The sequence below is a fragment of the Macrosteles quadrilineatus genome, unplaced genomic scaffold (genome assembly GCF_028750875.1).
Source record: "Macrosteles quadrilineatus isolate MER2022 unplaced genomic scaffold, UCM_ALF_1.0 Scaffold_9__3_contigs__length_116548681, whole genome shotgun sequence".
Lineage (NCBI taxonomy): Eukaryota > Metazoa > Arthropoda > Insecta > Hemiptera > Cicadellidae > Macrosteles > Macrosteles quadrilineatus.
The window spans coordinates 14,297,966-14,312,060 of NW_026542602.1; the positions used below are offsets into that span (position 1 = coordinate 14,297,966).

Genomic DNA, 14,095 nt, shown 5'->3' on the forward strand with positions numbered 1-14,095 from the left:
CACACACGCACCCATTACACACACACATGCTGGAAGAGAGTTTCCGATGTTGGCGAGACTATTCGAAGTGGTGCGTTCCCTGTCGCTTTGCACGTTCGTCTAAATTGTAATACAAATAGTGAGAGGATTAAATTTACATATTAAATTCTGCGTAAACTGATGTTTAATACTATATAAATACAATTTAGTTCGTGCAGATGATTAATGTTTAATAATGGAAAATATGAAAAGGTTGTTCAATGTAAACATGAAAAAGTAAGTGAGCGAGGATTTTTTTAATATTTTGGTCAGATGAAAACTTTCAGAGAGAAAAGTATACATAATAAGATGTTCTTCAATTTTTGTTCCAAACATTTTTTCGTAAGACTTTTAGTTTGTCCAATAATCGACTTAGATGACCACCACGAGGTATGAATGAATTAGTTTACGCGCACGGTATTTTAGCAATTGCCGTCTTCCAACAACAATATTAAGGAAATACAGTATTAGTTCACGTTTTAAAATTTCTAAACTATGAAAAATATTTAGACTTAACTTCTTCAGCTGTATGTACGAAATTTCGAAATTTTTTCTACATAATATTCGTGATACACAACGCAAATAAGTCGTACTGCCTTTTTTCCACTATTTTTCATCTCCTATTTTTCGGAAAAAATTTAACCACGTTAAGGTTTCATCTTGTAGCATTCATTTGTAAATATAAAATTTGATTATAGTTACAATTACTTGTTCCCTCATAAATCTTTATTCCGTAACAAATATGAGAGTGTATGTTAGCAAAGTAAATTGTACGCAAAATGTATGTAGTGCATAATGGGTTTAATAAAAAAATACCATATTTAAAATTTTAAAAATACTATCTAGATTTGTATGATCCAAACAAGCGGATATAATCTATAGATAGGTCTAAACATTTGGATTTCGAGACTAAATTATCATAGAAATATGTTTTTGAGTAAATACATCTATATACTTAATACCAGATTGTTTTATTTGAGTTAAATAGAAGGTATTTATCATTTAGGTATTATTTAAGTACCTTAATGAGTTAAGTACTTTAATATAAGAATTGATGTCGTCCAGTGGTCAAAACTTGACCACAATCCAAATAAAATATGAACTTATCTATATTCATCCCGCGCTGAAAATCAAACATGTGATGATTGTGTGCCAGTCTTCAATTTGTTTTGATTTTCTGTATATTTATCGTTTTTATTGCGTCACCAGAATTTTAACTCATAATCCAAATGTTAGTTTTTTGCTTATGTTAAATTCGTTTTCGTACTTATTTTTCATCATTTTTTTAATTTATTAAGTTGTTCTGTTTATCTACAGGAAAATATGTTTCTAACTATGCGTAGATTTTCCTTGCGATGCACACGAGCTGAGAAAAGGGCCTTAAAGAAACATATTTGCCTATTAATATATAGATATAGCTAATACTTGTCATACCAATAAGGAGAATAAATAAGCAGACACAAGAAGGATCTTATTTAAGAAACATAATTTAATGTAGGCTATTCTAATAGCCAGTGAAATTTATTTTTGTAAACCTCACAAGAGAGATAATAGTAATAATAATCGAAAGTATATAGTAAAATTAGTGGGATTCTGTTAACTGCCGCAAACATTTTATCAGTACTGTTCACCTTTGTACTGTAGTACTGGCTAATCCCTTGCTTTGCTGGATACGTTACACACACAGATCTGTAGTCTTATGTGGACAGGCAAATGTTAAAAATTTTTAACAGAGACCACACACCTCTTTGTTTCCCTAGTTGGAACACATAATTCTTCATCCAAACTCTATGGGCCTTGATTGTCACTTAATTGTATACACAACATATGTAAGCAATATCAGTAGTGTGTTTTAGCTAATTTCCCATATAGGGAATAAGCTATTACCGTAGTACTCATGTAAGACCTGGACCCGGACCAAATTAATTTTCGTTTTGAGATCCCTAGAGGCCAAAAACACCATCCGTTCCTTTTTTGTTAAATTTTTTAGACAAATTAAAATATGATATTATGGAGCTATTTATGTTGCTAGCGCTAATAAGTGGATGATACTTAAATAATTTAGTACCTGGAGACCACTCTGCGATGCCAGCCTTTACTACTTCCTTCACCATTTCCTACGTCATTGTTTCCCTCCCTTCTCATACCTAGCATTTAAGTATTAGAGTTGCATTAATCTAACTGCCACAAACGGTTCCCACACTCTGCGATGCTAAACTTTACTACTTCCTACGTCGTGGACATGTTGTCATCTCTTTCCATTGCATTTTAGTATTTTAAATACATCTAATTGCCAACAACATTTCCCACACTCCGCACTGCTAGCATTTACTAATTCCTATGTCTGGAGATCTTTCCATCCCATCTCATAGCATTTCAGTATTTCACTTTCAGATACAAAAATCGAACTGTTACAATTGGTTTCCAGTTCCCAGACTCCACAGTGCTCGCCTTTACTACTTCATTCACCTTTTCCTACGTCGCGGACCTGTTTCCCTCCCTTCCCATTGCATTTTAAGATTGCAGATACCTTAAACTAATCCTTATAAACAGTTCCCACACTCCGGACTGCTCGCCTTGACTACTTCCTTTACCACTTCCTACGTTTCGGACCTGTTTTCCTACCTTCCCATAGCATTTTAAGATTGTAGATACCTTAATCTAATCGTCGTTAACAGTTCCCACACTCCGGGCTACTCGCCTTTACTACTTCCTTCGCCACTTCCTACGTCGCGGACCTGTTTCCCTCCCTTCCCATTGCATTTTAAGATTGCAGATACCTTAAACTAATCCTTATAAACAGTTCCCACACTCCGGACTGCTCGCCTTGACTACTTCCTTTACCACTTCCTACGTTTCGGACCTGTTTTCCTACCTTCCCATAGCATTTTAAGATTGTAGATACCTTAATCTAATCGTCGTTAACAGTTCCCACACTCCGGGCTACTCGCCTTTACTACTTCCTTCGCCACTTCCTACGCCGCGGACCTGTTTCCCTCCCTTCCCATTGCATTTTAAGAATGCAGATACCTTAATCTAATCCTTATAAACAGTTCCCACACTCCGGACTGCTCGCCTTGACTACTTCCTTTACCACTTCCTACGTCGCGGACCTGTTTCCCTCCCTTCCCATAGGAGCATTTTAGGATTGTAGATACCTTAATCTAATCGTCATAGACAGTTACCACACTCCGGACTAATATTTACCACAAAACTGATAACAACAATTAAACGAAATAATCTGCTTGGAATAATTCAGTAAGGCCACCAGAAATTATGCAAATCGGTGTATTGTTAATCAACGCTTAATGGTATTCATCGGACTCCTTTTCTTTTGTACTGTCTTTTGTAAATAGGCCATATGTGCATGCGTAAGCTGAGGTGCTCGTGGGTACAGAACGTCACGTTATGTCTTAAAATGTAAACAAAATGACAATAATGGCAGAATGTTTTCTCATAAGGCCCATGTTAAATTTTCAAAAGTTTGTACTCATATTATGGCGAAAATAGATTTTTCCTGGCTATACCACTGGTCTAGAACTTATTTTTGACACAGAACTTAGTAATTCCGTAAATATAAACGATTTTGTTAGAGCCGATTCCCAGATCGAAGTAACAATTATTCAAACTTTACTCGAGAACGGATTGTCCAATTAATTTGTTTGTGGCGTCAAACCATATGTTTATGAGAGTAAGGAATCTGTTACCAATACTAACTAGTGTACATTTTGCTCGAATTCGAGCAATTGCAAGGTACTGGTATTACAGAAATTATTTCAAAAACAATAACAGTAATATTTACAATGAGTTTAAAAGAGTCAACTCAAAGCTTACTGGTGTGTATCATATGGAGATACTCACGATGTACATAACAGTAATCAACATTTCCTAAAAATATATATAGCCGCATAAGGTTGTCCATGTTTATCTTCGTTACTAGCTGTACCCGCGGGCTTTGCCCCGCTTCATAAGTATTCGCATGGCTCAATCACGTCCTGGTTGAAGTTCGTTCGCTACGCTCACTCACCTTCAGGTTGGAAATCGTTCGCTGCGCTCACTTGTTTTCAGGTTAGCTCGTTCGCTACGCTTACTCGCCTCCAGGTTGATGTTCGTTCGCTACGCTCACTCACCTTTGGTTGCAAATTAGCTGTTGTCATACATTTAAAAAAGTCATCCCTTTATAGATAAAGGTTTTGATGTTTTAATATTTAACATTTGGAGAATTTAAACGTTGTTAAGTGCACAGATGTGCTGCGATTGGGGTTTAATACATTTGGACTTATTCAAAAGTAAAATAGTTTTCTGTGCTGCAATCTGTAGAGACACTGTGGCACTATTTCAAATCATGACTAATGCTAATACAGAATGTTGTAATTATTCAAACGTACAAAACAGTTGGTGAAAGTAAACATCTGCTTTTAAATTATATTTATTTGTAAAAATTCTAGATCAAAAAGTCTGACATTGGCCCACTTAAAACCCTCTGGGGCAGAGCCCTTTTGACGGATCTGCACCAAACTTCACTCGAACCATCCTTGAAAGATGCTTAATAATGCCTGAAAGTTTCATTACAATCTGTCGAGCGGTTTCGAAATCCATAACATATATACAGACACACACACACACACACATATACAATTATACATACATAGTTCCTCTTTTATAGATATAGATTGATAAACCTATGCATGTTACCACCCTTGTCGCCAGCAGTAAGTTTACAAATTTCATTCATTCTTTAATAAGGATAGAATCTGTTTTCATCACCACAAGGACTTCCTGTTGTCTGTCACAATTTTATTTGTTCAATTGGTATATTTTTTGTTTAGTTGCAATAACGTTAATTATATTTAACTGAGAAAATGCAAAGTTAAAGACCTTCTGTCGTTCAGTTGATTTTTGTTTCCCTTAGCATTATATGAATAATAATTAAAAGCCTTCAGTAAAATGTTAGTAAGGGGCTCTTGGATATTTTCATAGGCTATTATTAAAATTGTTTGACTTTTATGAAAACATAGATTAATGTCATTGACGTACCAGATTTATTTGGCTTTAGAGGGTCTCCTCTGCAATGATCACAGTCCATGTTTCCTAATAAAATTTGTAGCACTTCAGCTAACATCCTCGTTCATAGTTTGTAGGAATCTGAATCTTGTAGGTGTTCTTCATTATACAGGCTAATGACGATAGTTAATTCTTTAAAAAAATATTATCTCTATTTCTTCTACTAGGGGGCGTTCTATGACTTTTAATGTTTCAATAATTTGCAAATGGGTTCTTTCAATGATTTATTTTTTAAAGATCTAATTTTTGTAGGACGCTTTTCTTTGAAATGCAGCTTAAATATCGACAGCAATTAAGCAATTAGCTGATCAAAATTTTAACAATTATGATCTTCATAAGGATAACATGGGAACCTTCAAAGCCACTGGGGTAGAGCCCAAGGGACTTTTTCAAATCCAGTTCAAGACCAGTTGGCAAATCCACGCGACAGGCTCTTTCCAATGATACGTCAATGGATAAAATCGGTCAAGAAATGACGGAGGAGTTCAACCGACAAACTTCGTGTTCGCGTATTAATTATATAGATCTACGTATCACGTTTCGTTTAGCATACAGGCAGGAAATGTAATAACTTGAACCCATATGACATTATGGATCCTTTCATGTTCTGGAATTCATGGAGAGTTGCGTGGAGGGGCGAGCAGGGGCGTGTGGGACTTTTTTAGTATCCATACTGGCAACCTGCCTGCCGCTTACTTCGAATTGTCAATGTTACCAACATGACGTGGCTTCCATGCCCCGTCTTCTGAACTGCCCGTTTAAAAAATGTAAATTTAAGTAAGAAAGGCTTATAAATATTAATATAAATATAAATATAATATAATATAAAAAAAATTAATATAAATATAAATATAAATTAAAATATAAATATTGCATATAAATACAATCAAATTAAATGTAAACGGTTATGGCAGTTTACCAAATAAAAATATAGGCATACTGCACATCAAACTTGAGCTTAGAATGTGCATATTTGCTGAATATTATAGGTATGGACTAATTTCTCAGGTCCCCATAGGCCGATTTCAACGGGCTACGTCTGTTATGCTTTCACAGTTTGAATAATTTAATTCTGTTTATTTAATGAAAGAGCTGGGCAATGCAATTAATTGGCGTTTGTTTTATTTACTTGAAAAAATATGTTTTTGATGCTAGGAAATATGTTCATCTGGGGGATTATGTTCGGACAAAAATGTATTGCTCACAGTTTTATTTGTAATGTAAATAGTAATAACATATAAATAGGCATGACTCAAATTGAAGAAATGTCATAAAACATCTTATTGAATGAAACAGAAGCATTGATATCGAGGACCTTATTTGTGTTATTGCTACACTAAGGTATGTTGTCATAGTCTTTCGAACTGAAACATACGGTATCGGTTATTGGCAGTCCTAGGGGTAGCGTTGTTTCTTGCAACACAAAAATCATGAAAATATATCAAATGGTTATTGATTAGCATCGTGAAATAAATCACTCTGTGACGTTTTAATGTATAGTGTACATGTTGCTCGAAATCGAGCAATTGCAAAGAAGTCAAGTAGTTATTCAAAAACAAATAACATATTTGAAAACGAATGAAAGTCATAATTTCCGACGAGTTTAAGACTCAACTCATAGACTACGTACCTAACAGTTCCATAATAAACATTTCTTGTAAATATTTGATCATTTTTCAACATCTTATATGGTTTTTAGTGTATTCTACAATTTTATTCCACTTGTAGCCACATTATGTTAGTCAAAGAATCGTTTAAAAAGTACATTACCGTATAGTACACAGAAAAAGGGAAAAACAATAAGATTAATATCATTGAGCATAATTTACGACAAAATGAAAACAACCAATAATTATGGTCGCCGGAATAAGGCTGAAACACCTTTGACTTTAAATAATCTAAATATCCATTACATTTTAACCAAATATAAGCCTACAATTGAGTTATATTTCCATTTAACTTGCAATTCCAAGTAGGCTTTCCATTTCAGTGAACTAGAACTAGACTTACAATTAAATAATGCAGACTTAGGCAGAATAGGTACTGCAATAATTAGGACTTCCATTAATACGAACCGAAGATACCACTGAGTTTAGATGCTGCAAGTAGACATTCCATTGACGTGAACCAGACGTAACATAGACTTAATATACTGCGAATCGGCACTCCGTTTATGGGAATCAAATTAACCATTTCTTTGGATCCTGCGAGTAGACAATTTATTTATGTGAACGATATGTACCATTGAGTTTGTATACTTCAAGTAAACAATTCGTTTAAGTGAACCCGACATATAATTGACTTTGAATGCTGCAAATAGGCATCTTATTTATGTGAACCAAATGGACCATTGACATTGGATACTGCAAGTAAATTTCTCATCTTTGTGAAGCTGGTGTACTATTGATTTAGGATACTGCTACTGCAAATAGACATTTAATTTATGAGAACCAGATGAAACATATATACTTTGAAGTGGACAATACATTTAATTGAACCAGACTTGTAATTGACTTTGAATAACGAAATTAGACATTTCATTCATTTGAAACAAAATATATACTAATGAGATTGGATACTGCAAGTATGCATTTCATTTACGAGAAACATATGTAGCATTGACTTTAGAAAATTATTTGATTATTATGTCTGCTATCTGCTCAATATTGCAAGTAGACAACTGCATTGTACACCTAGTGTAAATTACCTGAAATGTAAAGTTAAAACTGTGAACGTTTCTCATCCAAAGTCCCCGTGCGATCTCTAGTGTTCACTTGGTAATACATGTGTATTACAAAGTATAGGGTGTTTTCAACTCCCCACGTGAGTGTTAACGTTTCGTAAAAAGTACAAGTTCCTGTATAAGGTAATGTTTTTTCTTTTTGCGAAAGACTCTAAAAGTAATGAAAGGACATTTTTTATTTACATTTATTTCGATAACAAACAAGTGTTTTTGACATATAAATGAATTTGTTTGCACAAAACTTGTGTGTATTACGATCCCCCCCCCTAAAAACTGTTTTTTTAGTAGTACATTTTAGGAAAAAATAATACCTTTACCATTCACAGACATAATATAATCTTTTAAAAATTATATATTTTCCGGATAGTACATATGCTAGTTATTCAATATCAAACAGTTCAATGACAAAATACATATTTTGTAATACAACAAATGGTTTATATGCAAAAGTTGACCAAATACACACACAAATTGCAGTTGGTAAAAGAAATATATTATTTACATTGTATAACTTAAAATAAATAACTCTTTCATATTGGAAACAGTATACAGTAAAACAAACTTAAATAACAACAAAAAATGTTATTTACCAATTATAACAAATATGTAATAACGGGGTGTCAAAAACACCCCACGCGAGTACATATACGTTAGTAAAACCCGCGCGAGTAGTTAAAGGTTAAAGTCCCTTTAGCATAGAAGTAAGAAGTATAGCAATTAATTAATCTGTAAGTATATAACAAAATTACATAATCGTTTGACAGGTGACGGTAGGTATATAGATACTGTACAATGATGCGGCAACGGCTGCTGACAGTATTACAGCGGAGCGGACAGCGCAGGAACTTGTGGCGCTGACTGTACTACACATTCCACTTGGAGATATGAGACTCCACTCAACTTTTGGAGTTATGAGACTGTGGTTTAATTTTTACTTGGACTTATGAAACTTTGGAGTTATGATCACTTGGACTTATGAAACTTTGGAGTTATGATCACTTGCGCTTATATTTTTCTTGGAGTAATGAAATTATCCCTTTTCGGGTACTTGTAGTTGTGAAACTTTGGATTAAATATAATTTGGAGTTATGATCTCTTGGACTTATGAAACTTTGGAGTTATGATCACTTGGAGTTGTGAAACCTTGGAGTTATGAGATGATCCCACTAGCAACACAACCAAAATTTTTAACTGATATTTTCTATGTTTACACATGCTATACTTGTAAATATGAACTTCATTATTTGCTTTACACTTTAACCAAACAATGTTTTTACTATCAGAGTTGCCCTACCAGACTAATTAAATCAATGTTTTATAAATGAGATAAGAGGTTCGGCCTATCTTGCAACATTGGTCTCAAATATTGCTCCAACCCAAACATAGATGGAACTCTGCTCCCACATGGCAGGTCAGGGGTAAACTGATAATACTGATAACAGCTAGTGGTTTGTAGTTGTAAACCCGCAGTGTTTTTGGCTCTTCCTTTAGGTGAGTAATGTCTACTATTTGATTGTTTTTTTTTTTTGTTTTTTATGTAAGTATTTAATATAATACAGGGTTTATTTTATATTAATTCAAATTCTTTTAACTTTCAAAAAAAGCGTAGGCCGTAGGCCTAAAATTGTCTGGTCTAAATTGCTAATGGCTATTCGCTAGTCTAGATTTTAAGATTGATACCTAACCTTGTTAACTGGATAAAAAATTACTAATACAGTTGGAAATAGTTCCAAAAAATATAAATACTTGATTTGTTACACAATTCACAGCAAATATTCAAACATTTTATGTCAAACGATACAGTTTTTACTGTAAATATTGACAAGTCTGAGGAATGCAAAAAATATAAAAACTTTGGATAAGTTATTGTGATTTTTTACAACTTTTCTTAGGTCCTTCCGAATCTTTCTCCGGACAGTCCGGATATAATAATATAATAATTTAAAACAAACAGATTGGTTGTTCAGTCTCATCGGTGGAGTCATAGCGTACGGTGTTGTTAGTGTTCTATTGTGTGAGTTTTTTGTACGTTAAACCTTTTATAGATTATAGTGTTTTGTGATTTGTTAAATTAATTGCATGTTGTATCATGACTTGACTGCTATACAGTGCATATTTTTTGACTACTACCCTCGGTAGTGTATTCCAACTTAGGTTGGGCGTTTGTGTATTGTTAGTTGTAATGTGTTAGTTAAGTTTTTTCACCTGAAGACGGGATCAGATTCCAGATCCCGAAACGTTGTGTATTGTTTTTTACATTCGTGATGGAAAATGTCCGCGATAAACCTTTGAACAACATTAACTCACCATCACCAACAATGAACTTCAAACAAAGAAACAGATTGCACATAAAAATTAGGTTACAAATCCTATCACAGATCTAAAAGAAAATGTATTTTCTTAATTTACTCTCTCGACTTTTTGGCATTGTGTGGGGGGGGGGGGTTCTCCGGACCTCTCGTCATAGGTCGTCCAAATAATTAGGTAGAGGGGATTTTGCGACATGGGTTTTGGGGGGGATTGGCACCCCTGCCGGACCTCAAATTTAATATAATATTGTAATTTATGTTATCAGCCAAAAAATCGGGATTACCATGAGGGCCACGGTATAAGTTTCTTACCTATTTGGTAATTTATTTCAAATTGAAACATTTACATTTTTAAACATACAGTATATTCTAATGGAGACATGGTTTGAAGCCTTCTTTATAAAAAAATGGCCATAAAGATGGGTCTACTGCAGTATCCAATAGTCAATGCTGGTACTAAAATAAGTGTATCTTTAATTTTAAGCTATGATTCTTCTAACATTAATTTATTCCTTTACATCATCAGTCATACTAGTGTACCTGTTGCTCAAATTCAAGCAATTGCAAAGCATTACAGGCATGGGCGCTCGCAGGATTTGGAACCGGGTTGCAATAGATAGTAAACATCCGGGAACCCGGGGAGATTTTGTGAAAATATGGATTTTTAAAACTGATTTAAATGCTATTCGGTTAGTAATAGAAGCCACAAAATGAAAATAGTATATTGTGCATCAAGGAAAGTAAGTCATCGTTTGTTATGCCAACGTTAAATAAACGGTATTAGCAATCTGACACATAAGTTACTTTCTCGGAGATGTCAGAGAATTGTCAGATTGCTAATAATACCGTTTATTTAATGTTCTTCTCCCATTCTAGCTTGTCAAACACCCATATCACATGGCTAAATGGAGAGAGTTAATTTTATAATTCATGGGGGAAATGACAAAGGTTGCAATAACTTGTAAACCGTAATTTTTACAGCAATAGGGGTTGTACCGTTTAGAGTTAAAAGGACTAAAACATAGCCTACACTACACAGTTTTAACCAAAATTAGTTAAATGGTTTTTATCCAATTTGTTTGTTGTTTCTTTTTTATTGGTCTTTGTGGAGAAAAGCTAAAAAAGTTACAAAAACTTTTGAACCAAATTTTTTACAGTGTTGTTGGTTATACCATCTTGTTTAGAGACAAAAGGACTGTAACATACTAAATTATTATATTTTTTAGTTTTGTGCGTTTTATGGGAAAATTAGGCTGCCATTAAAATCAAAATCTCAAAAAGTTATTAAAGGCCTGGAGATACCATGGATTAGTATCCACACACCAAATATCATCAAAATCGGACCACAGGTGTGGCCTGAAGCTACAATCACACATACCATTACTTCAAAAACCATTTTTTTTTTTTTTTTGTTCAGGATGACTTGTAATGGTCAAACTTTTTTACCAAATCAGTAAAATTTAATGTTTGTAGCACGTGTTGAGGCATAGCCCAAAGGACCTTTTAAAACATTTTTAGATCAGTTTGCACACTTACGCAACATACGCTTTCTAATGAGACATGAATGGTCAAAATCGTGGCGGAGGAGTTCATTCTACAAATTTTGTTTTTGGGTTGTCAACAATCGTTAACAACACAGCATGAATTGAAAATCAGAATGTTTACATCACACAGTGTGCACCAGCACCATGCATCATCCAAACCATACAAAATTGATGTGTGTGTACCTATCATAATTAATATGCTTTAAATATTTTGTTATCTCAATTTCAAGAACTTGAATTATATCTGATTTTCCTTTGTTCTTGTTGCCTGAGTACTTGAAGGTAAGATAGTTGTGTCACCCTATGCATTTCACCACCTTGTGTGGCATCTTCAGGGGTCTTCTTGTGAATTTATCATCTTGATTTATTTCATGGGCTATAATGGATGGTTATTGTTCCAGTGACCAGCAATGGGGCTCTTTCAAGCCTTGACTCGCCGCAAGTCCTTGGCATTGGTGATGAGTGAACCTTCACAGCTGGGCAAGGTACGATTGTGAAGAGTTAGTTCCGTAAAATGCCTAGGCATTCTCGTACTGGGACAAATGCCCACAGTTGGTAATGCTTGGTGTATTTAAAGAAATTTTACAATAATTTAGCCATTTAATTAGATAATGATTAAGGTCTATAAAGTCATATTCCTGATTAACTGGTCATGTAATTTTTGTTCGCAACTCCTTCTTGTTAGATAGTACAGGAAAGCCCACTTGTAATATGACTACGCAATAGTGTGTACCCCTTTTGGTTGCCCCTATGTGTACTGAGTTCTTTATTGCCTAGGACTGCCACCTGCAGTAGACAATACTTACATGCACTGTAGACTTAATAGATTATTGTTTCCCCTTTTAGCACCCTATAGGGGTACATTCTGCATTTATATTTGTAAAATGTAAATCTTGAATAAAGTGTTTCTGAATCTGAATCTGAATAGCAACCAATGATTACTATAAGCAGGTATTTAAACAATTTACGCGATATTATAAACCTAACGTCACATAATGGTTAACAAATTGAAGAACATACTTTGTAACACAAATTGTAATTGTATATGTACTGTTTGCAGGTGCTATCAACCTTTGACCTGATCGCTCTAGGTGTGGGCACAACACTGGGTGTGGGAGTTTATCTCATTCCAGGAGGGGTAGCTAGAGATAGTGCAGGACCTGGAGTTGTTCTATCCTTCTTCTATGCAGCTGTAGCTTCCATGTTAGCAGGTGAAAATCTTAACATTAATTAAGTGTCTGTCACATTTTAATCACCATTTTAACCTAGACCATTTAAGCTATGAAAGTTTTGTTTTGATATTTTCCTATTGTTACACCCTGCCTTGTCCCTTTGGCGTGGCGGTCTAGACCATGACTGGTCTCACAAAAATGTTTATATCTTGGTTGTTTAACTGATCTTTACAGTTTAAATATCGTTGTCAGTCATAAAATGTCCCAAAATTGTATAGGCCTACTCTTTTGATAGTTTTTAGTATCATCACTTATTTTAAAGTTATTGAAGATAGACAATTTTAAATGGCTGCCATTTTGGATTGGTACAATTTATAAATCTGATACTTTCTGCAAAGATTAGACTTACTTGTCACTACTCACATACTAAGTTTCAAGTCAATCGCTTAAGGTATTCAAGTTATGGATTCATTTGTGAAAATCACATACAGACACACAGGTGGAAAACCAAGCATCTTAGAGCCATGTTTGTATGGAATTTTTGTAATTATTTTGACCTAAGAAACAAATACCTATACAAAAGGGTTCCAGAGAGTTCCGGGACACCCTGAATATATACAACATACATACAGTACATGTATACAAATTCCAACGAATTGTGTTTTTGGCCTATTGAGATCAAAATTTAAAAAGTAAATCAGCCCCGGTTCTAGGTCTTACCGTGCAACCTACGGTGATAGTTAAAGTACTTCCTTATAGGGAAATTCGCTATAAGGAGCTAAACATTTTCAAAGATAGATCTCTTAGCAAGAACTACCTGTAACAGTGATCATCTTCACTATGAACGTATAAATAAAATTATAATCAGTGCTCATTGTAAGCTATAAACTATACAGGCAATTAAACATTTGAATTGAATTATAATCATCACTTATATATATAATTTTATATCTGTATTTTTGTGTTTCAAGGTCTGTGCTATGCTGAATTCGGGGCAAGAGTGCCCAAAGCAGGCTCCGCATACATTTACAGCTATGTAACTGTTGGAGAGTTCATTGCTTTTATTATTGGCTGGAATCTCATCATAGAATACATAATTGGTAAGTTCACAATGTATTGGTATAGTAATAAGTTATAACCCCTATCATTATGTAATTTTCATTACATTGCTGTGTAATTTAACCAGAATATGAGGGAAGGATGTATGTAGACTGGAGTAACATGCCTTTTTTAACTTTAGCCATG

At 34.2% G+C, this 14,095-nt stretch overlaps 1 protein-coding gene across 3 annotated transcripts in view; it reads left to right on the top strand.

Moving 5' to 3' along the window:
* The window catches only part of LOC129002381 (cationic amino acid transporter 2-like), a 38,465-nt gene that overhangs the window by 6,393 nt on the left and 17,977 nt on the right, over positions 1-14,095 (top strand). For 2 of the 3 annotated variants that reach the window (XM_054430128.1, XM_054430129.1), the window contains exons 2-4: positions 12,080-12,163; positions 12,739-12,889; positions 13,822-13,950. In XM_054430128.1, coding sequence (XP_054286103.1) covers positions 12,089-12,163; positions 12,739-12,889; positions 13,822-13,950 — 355 coding nt within the window. In that variant the 5' untranslated portion in view covers positions 12,080-12,088. Of the gene's footprint in view, positions 1-9,292; positions 9,317-12,079; positions 12,164-12,738; positions 12,890-13,821; positions 13,951-14,095 lie in introns of those variants that run through there. The other variant, XM_054430130.1, reaches the window with a different exon arrangement.